Consider the following 13,753-nt stretch of genomic DNA (forward strand, 5'->3'; position numbering starts at 1 on the left):
GGGTCCTTTTAGCAATATAAGTCCTTTCCAGACATTATTGAGATTTCCATTATTTGTCTTCATGGGGACTCCAGGGACAGTAGGGCAACACCAAAGAGCCTGTTGGCATGTGCTGCTCCCAGGCAGCTAAAGTGTTGACTCATATTTTTTAACAATACTGCACAGGTCAAACATAAGAGGCGTGCAGGACAGACCTGTTATGATTTGGCTCAAGGGCTGCCAGATTTTAACCATCTGACATTGTTCTTTTTAATGGCTTTGTCTTCAGAGCCTGGGGCAGGCAACAGAGAGCTCTCTTCCCTGACCTTCCTTCTTCCTCCCATCCTTGCTCACTTCCTCTTTCCTTCCCTCCCTTCAACAGACATATTATTGAGCACCTTCCTTGTGTTGGGCACTTGACTAGGCTGTGGGGTATGTCAACAGACAAGCTAGGGCTGGCCAGTTAGCTCAGTTGGTTAAAGTGCAGCCTTGTAACTCCAGGGTCATGGGTTCGGATCCCTGTATTGGCCAGCTGCAAAAAAAAAAAAAAAAAAAAAAAAAAAACCAACCCCAAACAAAAAAACCCTCTGCAAACAGATCTTGCTCTTGGAACTTATGTTCATACACCTTTTCCAGGAACACAGGAAATGTACTTTATGGTGTTGGGCATCATCAAACTTGGCCACTAGGGAAGTCATAGCAAAAAGTGCTGTACAGGACCGAGAACTCGGGGTTCTCCTCCCACATTGGCCTACCATCTGCCAATGGGTGCACTAAATTTAGGTCTGGAAGCCCAGCCTGGCAGAGAATTTGCCTCTGGCTTTTCAGCAAGGCTCAGCTGGTCACAGGCCCTAACCTTCAGTGGGCTCAGAGCTCCGGCCACAGCAATCAGGGTTTTCTATTTCAAGATTACATGGTTGCTTTGCTTTTCCTAAGTGCTCTCAGGCAGCCAGACCAAATTAATCTCTTTCCTCTTATACTTCACTTAAGGCCCAAACAGTAAATAAAATGCTCTTAAACACAAATTCCCAAGAGGCCGAACATCATTATACATGTCGTCTGGATCTTAAAACATGATAAATGATGGCTTTAAGTTGCTGCCTGGCCCCCAACCCAGGATTCCTGAGCTTCCTGGTTTGGGGTGGGAGAAGCTTTTTGCCCCAGCAGCCAGGTCTACATTTTTTTCCAAGTGACTGTGGTTTGCATCCTCACTCCTGATACTCTGTTCTGTCTCCATCTGGGATCATTGCCTTCTTTAGTTGTAAGAAACAGAAGGTCCCTTAGTTAGGTAGGTGAACGGAACTGATGATGCCAGTGCAGTGGTGTCTTTTGGGTCCCAGGGTGGAAGGTGCAGCGAGGCCTCACAAGGGACTGGCAATGAGCCTGGGGTCTCGGGTACATGGTTCTCATCTTTCTGCAGCTGCTCTTTTCCTGCCTCTTCATGTTCTTTTCATTTGCTCATCATTTGCTCATCCAAACACTCCCTCTGGCCCAAGTCTACATGATCTCCCAGTTTCAAGAACCTCCCCAGCCCACTTCCAGTCTTGATGTCTAGTTGCAGATGATTGAGAGGGAGAATATGATGCCCCCAACCAGTGTTCACTTTGGTCCACCTAGCTATGGCCAGGGAGGGGTGAGGCCTTGGAGAAGAGTGTGCAGTCTGGGAAGATATCCAAAATCCTCTTTCTCTGCCTCTCTCTTCCCCAACCCCCAATTCCCCTCCCTTGTACAGTGTCTGAGTCCCTCCTACCTGCCCCTGCGATGTATGGCTGGAGGCTGTGGGCGGCTGCTTCGGGGACCTGAGAGCTGCTCCCTGGGCTGTGCTCAGGTGACCCAGTGTGCCCTATGCCTGCGCCGCCCCCATTGTGGCTGGTGTGCCTGGGGGGGCCAGGATGGGGGTGGCCGCTGCATGGAAGGTGGACTCAGCGGCCCCCGTGATGGTGAGAGGGGCTTGGAGGTGGGGCAGAGGAGTGTAGCCCTTGGCTTAGGTCTGGCACAGAGAACCTGGGGGGTAATGGAAGCTGTCAGGCGTGGCTCTGAGGAAGTGGAAGTAAGGGCCTGGGTGGCTGGGGATGAGGGGCGCAGAGGCCCCCCCAGGTGAAGCTCTGTATCCCCGGTGCCAGGGCTGACATGTGGGCATCCAGGGGCCTCTTGGGCCTTCCTGTCCTGCCCCCCTGAGGATGAGTGTGCAAATGGGCACCATGACTGCAACGAGACACAGAACTGCCATGACCAGCCCCACGGTTATGAGTGCAGCTGCAAGACGGGCTACACCATGGACAAGTGAGGCTGTAGACAGTACAGGGGCTTGGGTGGGTTGGAGGAGCAGTGCCAGGCAGACTGTGAGGTAGGAGAGTCCGTGGGGAGCAGTAAAGGATGAGGTCTAGAGCAAGCAGGTTAGAAGTAAAGGAAGGCCATGGCATGAAGGTGGTGGGATTGATCTAGGAAGGTGGAGGGCAGTGGGCTCAGTTGTGGAGGGGACTGGATGGTGAGATAGATTAAGGATTAATGGGTTTAATAGGGGGCCCTGAGAAGAGGGAGGGTTGTGGGCTAGATCTTGGTGGAAGAGGTGATGGAAAGACCAGGGATGAGTGACTAGTTAAGATGAGGTGGTGTAGTGGGTGGTGGGCCAGGCTATGAGGAGGGTGGGTCTCCTGCCCAGCCACCTACTCTCACCCCTGCCCTCATCCCTGCTCTGCCCCTGTAGCATGACAGGGCTTTGCCGCCCTGTGTGCGCCCAGGGCTGCGTGAATGGCTCATGTGTGGAACCCGACCACTGCCGTTGCCATTTTGGATTTGTCGGCCGCAACTGTTCCACAGAGTGTCGCTGCAACCGCCACAGCGAATGTGCCGGCGTGGGGGCACGTGACCACTGCCTGCTCTGCCGCAACCACACCAAGGTGGGCTGCCCAAGGCCTCAGACCCCTGATCCCAGGACCCTTGCTTGCCTTCAGCCCATGCTCAGGCATCTTGAGCTGCATTCCAAGCCCTGATAAGCCAGGGGCAGGGAAGTGGTGGCAGAGCCCTGTTCCAGGGAGGTGTGAGAAGACTTTGGGACACCATCTGGGTTTGTATCACAGAGGGGCTGCCTTAGAATAGTGGGCAGAGTGGGTGCTGGGCCAGGCAGGGTGGGCACACAGAGGAAGATTTGGGATAGTAGGGAAGGGCTTTTTGAGCTCAGGACTTTGGGCTGTAAGTGTGCAAGTAAAGGCGGGGTCTAAATTGCACCATCCCTCATGATTCTACCACCCTTCTGACTGCTCTGTTCTGGGTTCCCAGGGCAGCCACTGTGAGCAGTGCCTCCCACTGTTCGTGGGTTCAGCCGTGGGGGGCGGGACCTGCCGGCCCTGCCATGCTTTCTGTCGTGGCAATAGCCATATCTGCGTCTCCAGAATGGAGCTTGAAATGGCCAGGAGGGAGCCAGAGAAGTACTCACTGGATCCAGAGGAGGTAAAAGAGGCTGGGGCCTAGACTCCTGGGTCTGAGGGAGGAGGGGCTGGGGGCTTGGACTCCTGGGTCTGAGGGAGGAGGAGGCTGCTTCATGCCTTTTTTTGACTACCCTGTCCTTCCTTGGCCAGATTGAAAACTGGGTGACAGAGGGTCCTAGTGAAGACGAGGCCGTGTGTGTGAACTGCCAGAATAACAGCTATGGGGACAAATGCGAGAGCTGCCTCCACGGCTACTTCCTCCTGGACGGGAAGTGCACTAAGTAAGAGGAAGGGGGTTTGGGACCCTCATCTTTCTTACTAAGAATAGCTCTGTGAACCAGACCTTCCTCCCTAGTGCTCTGACCTTAGTCAGGAGAACATCCCCAGGGAGCCCATAGGCTGGGGCAGTAGTTGGAGGAAATGAGCTTGACTCAGATGAGAGACCCTTACCTCAGAGGCCAGTGCTGAAATGCAGGCTACAGAGCAGTCCTTGTCAAAACTGGTGGGCAGAGAGAGAGGGCTGCAGAGGAAGAGGCCTCAAAGCAACCTCCCCATTTCATCCCATTTCTTTTGAATATTCAGTGAACTCTGGAGTCAGTCCACTTTGCGTTCCAATCCTAATGGCAACTTAACTGCTGTGTAGCCTTAGGCAAATGGCTTGACCTCTGCGAGCCTCAGTTTCCTCTTTTGGCTTGCTACACAGAGTTGAGCTCACATATGCAGCATCCAGCCTGGGCCCCTGCTGGTCATGGAAGTTCTCTAACCCCCATCTTCTTCTCCGTCTTCAGATGCCAGTGTAATGGCCATGCAGACACATGTAACGAACAAGATGGGACAGGCTGCCCGTGTCAGAACAACACAGAGACGGGCACATGTCAGGGCAGCTCCCCCAGTGACCGCCGAGACTGCTACAAGTATCAGGTACGAATGGAGAAGCGAATTACAGGCTAAGGGCCGCATATCCCCAAGAGGTCAAAGCTGGGATAAGGTAGTTAGGCCCAGGTAGGACTGATAACATGGTTCTGATGTCTGTGGTCTTGGGATCAATGTTAGCTTGATAGACTGTTCCTGAGTCCCAGTCAGTTTCAGGCCCTGGGCAGTGATGCTGGAGATTCAGATGTGAACTGCTGGGGGATTCTCAGACTGGTGGGGAGACAGTGTCTATTACAGATAGTTACAATTTGAAGATTGCAAATGCCAGAACACCCATCTTAGTAGCTTAAACAAAAAAAGAAAATGCATTGTCTCTCAAAATTGAAGTCTGGGGTCTGCCTTTAGGAATAGCTGGATCCAGGGCCGACCCCGTGGCGCACTCAGGAGAGTGCGGTGCTGGGAGCGCGGCGATGCTCCCGCCGCGGGTTCGGATCCTATATAGGAATGGCCGGTGCACTCACTCACTGGCTGAGTGCCGGTCACGAAAAAGACATAAAGAAAAAAAAAAAAAAAAAAAGGAATAGCTGGATCCAGGTACTCACACAATGACATCAGGAATCTCACTTTTCCCGCATCTGACTCTGCTTTCCTCTGTGTTGGCCTCATTCTCAGGCAGGTTCTCCCCAAGGGGTAGCCTCCATCTGAGGACCTGGCCTAACAGGAAATCTCATACGTTCTAAAGTGCAGACTCAAATTCCCCTTGAGTCCATTTCTCTTTTCTTTTGCAGAGAGGCCCCTGGAACACCTGCACTGGCCACCTGGCTGGCTGCTATGTTGCAGGCTCACCTCCCATGGGGAGGATATCCCACACTCCCTTCTTAGAGTACAGCTCCCACCACCCACCCACCCACCTGCTTTCTCTAGTTCCCAAGGGGGAAGAGAAAGTCCCTTGCTCACCTCAGTCTCCCCCACCCATCTACAGATACATCATATCTGCAGAGATGCAACTCCACCCAAAATGGCAATAGTTTTATAAGACTTAGTAACCCCTAACATTTCCATCCTGGATCAGAAATTTTTGTTTGTTTGTTTTTTGGCAGGGGCCAGTACGGGGATCCAAACCCTTGATGTTGGTGCTATAACACTGTACTCTAACCAACTGCTCTAACTGGCATTCCCTGGATCAAAATATTTGCTTTCTTGATTTATAATCAAAGGCCCATTGGCCTTAACCAGAGAGTCCCAGAGATTGAGATCTCCTCTTGTGCTCTGTTGGCAGCTCTAAAGTAGCAGTTCTTTTGGTTCTAATAATAATAGGAGTAATAGTTAGTATGTAGGGAGTGCCTCCACTGAGCTGGGTGCTGTATTGTGGATATAGTGGTGACAGCACAGATGTAGAAGTCTCGGCAAGGCTGTGCTGGGGCTTCAGTGAGGCACAGTAGTAATAGGAAAACAGGCTCAGAGACATTAAATGTACTGCACTGGGTCAGGCAGCCAGTTTGGAGCCTGGACTGACCCTGGTCTTATCCCAGAACTCAAGTGGTTTCCACTAGGCTACAGGAATCATAGTAGCTTTTATCAGTCCATCCACTCATTTATTCAACTTATATTTACTCAGCATTTCCTATATGCCAAGTGCTGTGCAAGGTGCTGGGGACACAGTAGGGAACAAAGCAGGCAAAATCTAGGAGTTTACATTATTCTGGAGGAGTCATGCAATGAACAAATGAATAAGTAAGATACGCAATGTGTTCAACAGGGATGAGCAGTAAGGAGAAAAATTAAGTAGAAATTGGGGGCTAAGAATGGAAATAGTAGATACAGTGGCCAGGGAAGGCCTCAATGAGAAGGTGACACTTGAATGCCAAGTATTTTGACCCAGAGAATGCCAATTAGAGGGATGTGAGCATGCCAGATGGGCGGATGTGCAGGAGGAGAGTGTCCAGCAGAGAATCAGCCAGTGCAAAGGCCCTGAGGTGGGGGCATGCCCAACACGGTCCAGAAACAGCCAGGCAGGCCAGTGGGTTGGCCGACCCTGTACCAAGTGCTGTGCATGTGATTTCAGTAGTCCTGTGAGCAAGCCACACTTACTACGTGTGTACAGAGGAAGAATCTTAAGCTCAGGGAGGTTAAATCACTAGTCCAAGGCCATATACTTAGTGAGGAGGTAGAGTCAGAATGCAGAAGCTCTTCATCACTGTGCCTCAGAGTGCTAGAAGCCTTAGCATCAGGGTGCTAGAGAGAGTGGGGGTGACACCAGGGACAGCAATGCTGGAGTATTGGGTCCTGGCAGTGTCCACACTGTGGCAGGGAAGTTCCAGAGGTCACAAGGAAGTGGCTGTGGCACAGTGGGGGAGGGGGATGGTGCTCAGGGCAGTGGATCCTTAAAAACAGGTAAGGATGTCAGTTCTGTCTGGGGGGTGGCCTGGCACTGAGCTTAGCCATGATGGCTGCCTCCAACCCTCGCCCTGCCCACAGTGTGCCAAGTGCCGGGAGTCATTCCATGGGAGCCCGCTGGGTGGCCAGCAGTGCTACCGTCTGATCTCAGTGGAGCAGGAGTGCTGCCTGGACCCCACGTCCCAGACCAACTGCTTCCATGAGCCCAAGCGCCGGGCACTGGGCTCAGGCCGCACTGTCCTCTTTGGTGTGCAGCCCAAGTTCACTAATGTGGATATCCGCCTGACACTGGACGTGACCTTCGGTGCTGTGGACCTCTACGTCTCCACCTCCTATGACACCTTTGTGGTCCGTGTGGCCCCTGACACTGGCGTCCACACTGTGCATATTCAGCCCCCCCCACCTCCACCACCTCCCCCACCCCCTGCTGATGGTGGGCCACGGGGGGCCGGGGATCCAGGGGGACCAGGGGCCGGGAGTGGGCCAGGTATTCCAATGGAGCCACGAGTACGTGAGGTGTGGCCACAGGGCCTGATTACCTATGTGACAGTGACAGAGCCATCAGCAGTACTGGTGGTCCGTGGGGTTCGGGACCGGCTGGTCATCACCTACCCACACGAGCACCACGCACTCAAGTCGAGCCGCTTCTACCTGCTGCTGCTGGGTGTGGGAGACCCAAGTGGGCCTGGTGCCAATGGCTCAGCTGACTCTCAGGGCCTGCTCTTCTTCCGGCAGGACCAGGCCCACATCGATCTGTTTGTTTTCTTCTCTGTCTTCTTCTCCTGCTTCTTCCTCTTCCTCTCACTCTGTGTGCTCCTCTGGAAGGCCAAGCAGGCCTTGGACCAGCAGCAGGAGCAGCGCCGGCACCTACAGGAGATGACCAAGATGGCCAGCCGCCCCTTTGCCAAGGTCACTGTCTGCTTTCCACCTGACCCTGCTGCCCCAGCACCTGCCTGGAAGCCAGCTGGGCTCCCGCCACCCACCTTCCGCCGCTCTGAGCCCTTCCTGGCACCCCTGCTGCTGACAGGGGCGGGTGGGCCCTGGGGACCTGTGGGAGGGGGGTGCCCGCCAGCCATCCCTGGCACCACTGCTGGTATGCGAGCTGGGCCCATCACCCTTGAGCCCACAGAAGATGGCATGGCTGGTGTGGCCACACTGCTGCTCCAGCTGCCTGGCGGGCCCCACGCACCCAATGGTGCCTGCCTAGGGTCGGCCCTTGTCACACTGCGGCACAGGCTGCACGAGTACTGTGGGGGTGGTGGGGGTGCTGGGGGCAGTGGGCATGGGGCTGGCCCAGGCCGGAAGGGACTGTTGAGCCAGGACAACCTCACCAGCATGTCCCTCTGACCAGCCACAGGGTCCTCAGCCACAGCAGCTGAGTCACCTGATGGGACAGCTCTGGACTTGGGGCCCCGAACACTGTCTCCTCAGAAACCACTAGCTTCCTTCCTCTGGGGGTCCCCAGACAGGGTTTCCTTTGTTCTGCATTCAGCAACTATTTATTGAGCACTTGCTATGTGCCAGGCACTGTTGTAGGCATGGGGCAAAGAAAGAATGCAGAGGTGAGGTTCTCTGATCTCATGGGACTTAGGTTCTGCTGAAGGGAGACAGGCAGTGCGTGTGCGCGCACACACGATAGAGAGAGAGAGACACACACACATGATAGTTTCAGATACACACACACACACGCGTGTGCGCGATAGTTTCAGAGAGGAAGAAGTGCTGTGAGACCTCAACAGGATGTGGCAGTGAGGGCCCGCAGGTTGAAGTTGATTGGGCATTCAGAGAAGCTAGACTGAGAAAGAATGAGAACTGGCCATGGGAAGAGCTTCGGGAAGTAAGTTTCAGGCAGAGGGAATTGCACAAGGAAAGGCCCTGAGGTGGGAACCAGCTTGTTTTACTGGAAGAACCAGGAAACTGACCAGTGTGACCCAGACCAAGTGTAAGGAGAGGAAGTTGGGTACAGGAAGGGGCTGGATCACCCAGGGCCTTGTTGGTCCTAGAAGGGCCCCAGATGGTGTTTTGGGTCTTATTCTCAGGGCAGTGGCAAGCCACTTGGTGGTTTTATGAAGATCCCATATACCTAGTTAAGAGGTCACTCATGGTGTGGAAAATGGGTTGGAGGGGGCAAGAGAGGCAGCAGGGGGACAAGGATCAGATGCAGGATGTGTGTGGAAGGGTGTGGTGAGGTATGGATGTCAGGGTGAAGGAGGGGGTGAATCCAGGATGACCCCTAACTTTGTGGTCTGAACTGTGAGTGGATGGTAGGGTCATTTATTAAGATGGGGCAGATGGGCTTGTGGGGAAGATCAAGAGTTCAGTTTTTGGCATGAGATGTCTAATCTCTTCATTCAGGTCCAGCTAGAAATACAGAAACCACTGTGAGTATTTTGACAGAAGGATTGGGTATAGGGAGTGGGTAGTGCTGGTGAGGGAAGTGGCTGAGAGGGACAGTGAGACAGCCAGGAGGTGAGCACCAGCAGGAAGTACTGCTGCCACCCCTAGGCTGGAGGGACCAAGCTCAGTGGTGGTTTTACCTGATCTTGGGACCAGGGTCAGCTGATGAAACTGGAACATGGGCCTGTTTTGGAGGTAGGCTCAGAGACAAAACCTCTGCCTGAAATGCTGCACCAAGCAGGCCTGCCAGGGGTGCTGTTGTGGGTGGACACCAAGGTTGGAGATAGAAATGCCAGAGTCATTGGTGCATAGCTCTCTTCCAGACAGTGCTGCCTTGAAGACTTCTGGGCTCTCCCCGGGGGCTGCCTCCCACCTGAGCCACCTCCTTGGACTTTTGAGCTCCTCCAGCTCTTGAGGACCCCCTGTCCCTCCGGTCGTAGCCATCATGAATTTGGGACTCTCGCAAAACTCCAATCCCCAGCTCCGTTTTTGGTCCCAGGGGGTAGGGTAGGGGGGTGGGGTGGTTTGAGTTCTGCGTCTCCCTTGCTGGGGGGGGCCTCAGTCTGAGAGGCCACACCAATGTGTGCGCATCAGAGGCGGCAAGGGTCATGTCTGAAGAGGAGGGAGCAACCCAATCAACAAATAAAAAGTATGGGGAAGACCCAGGTGTTTGAGCACAGTCTGCATGCAGGAGAGGGAGGGATGGGTGTGTCCTCCTCTCTGAACCAGCAGCTGAACACTGGATAACTCAGATAAATGCCCTTTGCACGGTGCCACCTCCAAGCCTTGTGTTCTTAGCCTTGTTCCTGGCTGCCCCTCCTAAGTGCTGGGGGTGGTGCCACGACAGAAGCTCTTGTTCTTCAGAAGGGATGAACTGAAGGGAAGTGTGGGCAGTTGAAGCCTTTGGCCCTTCCCTGAGACCTTTTTTTTTTTTAGACCCCAGTTTGGCTCAGAAAGGGAAACAGACTGCCTTGGTCCCAGGCACAGGTTTTTAAAAAAAATTTTTTATTTTTTTATTTTTTTCCTTAATTTTATTTAGTCGATATACAATGTGGTTGATTATTGTGGCCAATTACCAAAACCCCCCTCCCTCCTCCCTCTCCCCCCTCCCACCCAACAATGTCCTTTCTGTTTGCTTGTCGTATCAACTTCAAGGAATTGTAGTTGTTATGTCTTCTTCCCCCCACCCCCGGTTTTTTTTTTTGTGGTGTGTGTGAATTGATTTATTTATTTTTAGCTCCCACCAATAAGTGAGAACATGTGGTATTTCTCTTTCTGCCAGGCACAGGTTTTATTCCAGGCCCTGATGTAAAACAAGAGTTCAAACCAGACAGCACGCTGACTGAAATGAGGCCCTAGCATAATGAGCTTTCTCTAATTCAAATAGACTCTCATGGTCAAAGCCAAAAGCATCATGGGAGCTGTTTTATCTGTCAGTCCCCTGGGCAAGCAAAAGCCCTGATGTGAGGGCAGGTGGGAGCTGGAGATCTCTGTCCCCTCCACTAGCCTTGACTCGGCGTGGACATCTTGCTGGGAGTGCTAAAACAATGTACAATCTGGCCTCTAAGTGCAAGCTGGTTGCTTCATCAGGTGCTCAGCCAAGGACACAGGGATGTGTTGGACTTTGGGAGTGTGTGTGTCTCCAGTGCGGCCCACAAATAACATGGTATTTTCAGACTTTGTGGGCAATTTAAGGGATTACGCTGAACGTTGAGTTTTGCCTTTACGAGCTGATGGTAGTACCTGCCTTCCAAGATGTGACTGTTAACTTGCATTTACCCAGCAACATATCCTAGACAGTTTGCTTAGCATATTACTGCTATGGTTTCATTTGATCTTTGCAGCAATCATAAGAGGTAGGTACAGATGAAACAAAAAGTCATAGGTGTAATTTTGCTGTTGAGTGACAGCTGCCATTTAAACCCCAGCTGTCTGCCTGATCATTAGGCTCTTCTACTTCCCAAGGAAGGAACCCTTTTTTTTTTTTTTTAACACAGGTTGATGTAGCCAAGAGCTGTCCCAGAACACAGAGCAGGCACTAGGAACAAGGTGTTCAAAATAGCTGATTTCCACTGAGGATAAGGCAGGACTTAACTGAGGAGCTAATGAGCAGCGGGATATGCTTCCCAGAGAGAGGGAGTACTGAACCAGAGGAGAGTTCATCCTGTATGGCCAGAAAGCAGCTAAGGTCCTTCTCAAGACTCCTCTGTTACGCCTGGACCCTTTAGGTAAGGCCTTTTCCTAGTTGTTACCCTGTGACTTGGCAGAGCATCCGCACTGTTACTGGGCCTTTTCTTTGGGACTCAGAGCCACTCTCCGTCTGACTCCTGCCCCTGCCGTGCCCATGTGCCTGCACAAATGCCCATAGCACATATTCATCCTCCCTCCACGTCAGCCTCTCAGCTGTCACTTCTCCCTGGATGTACCTGATTGCAAGAGGCTCATTGTGAGTGGGAGAAAGCCTGGGCATGAGAGGCCAGAGGCCTGGGTTCTAGCCCATGTGTGGCTGCCAACACCCTAGGGACTTCAGGGAAGGGGGGGGAATTTTACCCCCTTCAGCCTTCCAGGTACTGCTGGATGCTTGGCATGAATTTTTTAATCTTCCCATCACCACTGGGAGGTACAGGTTCCTTTTTCCATTTTGCAGATTCGAAAGCTAAGTCTCTTGCTGAAGAATTCAGAGCTAATTAAGAGGCAAACTGGATTCTGACACAAGCCTGTCTGACTTTGTTGCCCCACGCATCACCTCCAAAGTCATTTCCCTCTTCTGAGCCAATGCTTCTACCTGTGGTCACCTACAGTGGGCCCCACATTGTTTAGGTGCTGGAGATACAGCAGTGAACAAGGTCCCTGCCCTCATGGAGTGATAAGCCAGTGGGATGACTGATAATAAGCAAATGATGCAGTATGTTGGAAGGTGACCAGAAAAGGCAGTGAAGGGAGTGGGGAGTTGGCACTTGCTATTTAATGTAAGGTGAGAAGAGAAGGCCTCTTTCATAAGATGACAAGTGAGCAGAAGTGAGGGAGTGAGCCAGAGGGACATTGGAGGGAAGAGCACTCCAAGCTGAGGGAACAGCCAGTGCAAAGGTCTTGAAGTGGGAACATGCCTAGCATTTTAGAGAAACGACAGATTCATGTGGTTGGAGCACAGGGAGTAAGGGGGAGACGGAGGAGACAAGGTCACAGAGGGAACAGGTGGCAGATTCTGCATGCAGGTCTTTGGGCCATGGTGAGGACTCTAGCTTTTACTCTGTGGGGATGGAGCCATGAGAGGATTCTGAGCACAGGAGGAATGTGGTCCACTTAAGTGTTCACAGGGTTCGTCTGTGGGGAAGAGACTAAAGTGGTGGGGCAGGGTGGGAAGACCAGTGAGGAAGCCACTGCATTAGTTTAGGTTGAAGAGGAGAGTGGCTGGAACATGGAGGGTGCAGCAGATTGGGGAGAAGTGAGGAGAGTCTGGACATATTCTGAAAGTAGAACCGACAGAATTTGTTTACAGATTGGATGTTGTGTGAGAGAGAAAGTGACTGAACAACTGGAAGGATAGAGCTCTTTCCTGAGATGGGGAAGACTGTGAGAGCAGAAGATTTGGGGAGGCAGAAATCAGGAGTTAGGTTTTGGACATTATATTTGAAATGGCTCTTAGATATTCCAAGTGAAGATGTCACTTGGTTGGATACACAGATCCAGAGAGAGAGAGAGAGAGACAGAGGAATAACAGCAAATAATAATCTATTAATATTAGAATAGGTATGCTATTATATTTTACATAATATAGTGATATTAACAACAATGATTTATTGATTTCACCCTATGGCCTTTCCATCTGTGACATCTCTTGCTCTCACAGTAACCATATGGCATATCAGGGATTGTTACCCTCAGAGAAGGAAACAGGTTCAGAGAAGTTTATGAATTCAACTTAAGATAACACAGCAGCAAGGCTGGCTGGTTAGCTCAGCTGGTTTGAGCGTGGTGTTGTAACGCCACAGTTCCCTGTACTGGCCAGCTGCAAACAACAACAAAATGAAAAGATAGTAAGTGGCAGGATCAAGATTGGATCCCAGGTTTGTCCAATTTTGGGACCTGAACGTTTTCTAATCTGTTAGTTGCTTATACAACAAAGACCCCCCCCCCCCCCCCCATATAAAGATGACTGGTAAGGGGATCTTAACCCTTGACTTGGTGTTGTCAGCACCACACTCTCCGAAGTGAGCTAACCGGCCGGCCCTAAAGACTGTTGATTGTACTGGATAATCCTTAAGGATTCTTTTCAGCTCCAGAGAGCCTTCCTTAAGCTTGGCGAGTCTCTGTTCTGGAGACAAAAGTCCCCCAAACCTGTTAGAATTGTGTGTAGATCAGAAAGTCTGTAGGTATTGAGTGAGCAGGGCGGTTCTCCCAAGCTTTTTCTTTGAGTTTTAGTGCCTTGACTTCCTTTCTGTTTTTGCTTATTTTCAGGATGCCAGCAGAGTTTCAGATAGGGAGTCTGCAGCTAAGGGGTTAGTGGTTTTACTTTGAGGACATCTGGGTCTAAACCTCTACAAAGAGGGAAGACTTACAAAAGTCATATACAGCCGTTCAGAGTCAACTCCTCCCTCCACACCTAGTCATGTTTCTTGTGACCCCACCTTCCTTTCCACCCAGAGTCCTCCTCTGGGACAAAAGGGATGTAGGCGAAG

At 51.8% G+C, this 13,753-nt stretch overlaps 1 protein-coding gene across 1 annotated transcript in view; it reads left to right on the forward strand.

Moving 5' to 3' along the window:
- The window catches only part of MEGF8 (multiple EGF like domains 8), a 42,601-nt gene extending 32,744 nt beyond the window's left edge, over positions 1–9,857 (forward strand). The window contains exons 35-41 of the mRNA XM_063109409.1: positions 1,712–1,919; positions 2,103–2,262; positions 2,687–2,879; positions 3,259–3,429; positions 3,558–3,688; positions 4,196–4,328; positions 6,759–9,857. Coding sequence (XP_062965479.1) covers positions 1,712–1,919; positions 2,103–2,262; positions 2,687–2,879; positions 3,259–3,429; positions 3,558–3,688; positions 4,196–4,328; positions 6,759–8,024 — 2,262 coding nt within the window. The 3' untranslated portion in view covers positions 8,025–9,857. The remainder of the gene's footprint in view (positions 1–1,711; positions 1,920–2,102; positions 2,263–2,686; positions 2,880–3,258; positions 3,430–3,557; positions 3,689–4,195; positions 4,329–6,758) is intronic.
- The last annotated feature ends 3,896 nt before the right edge of the window (positions 9,858–13,753 follow it).

This window comes from Cynocephalus volans, chromosome 10 (assembly GCF_027409185.1).
Source record: "Cynocephalus volans isolate mCynVol1 chromosome 10, mCynVol1.pri, whole genome shotgun sequence".
Taxonomy (NCBI): Eukaryota; Metazoa; Chordata; class Mammalia; order Dermoptera; family Cynocephalidae; genus Cynocephalus; species Cynocephalus volans.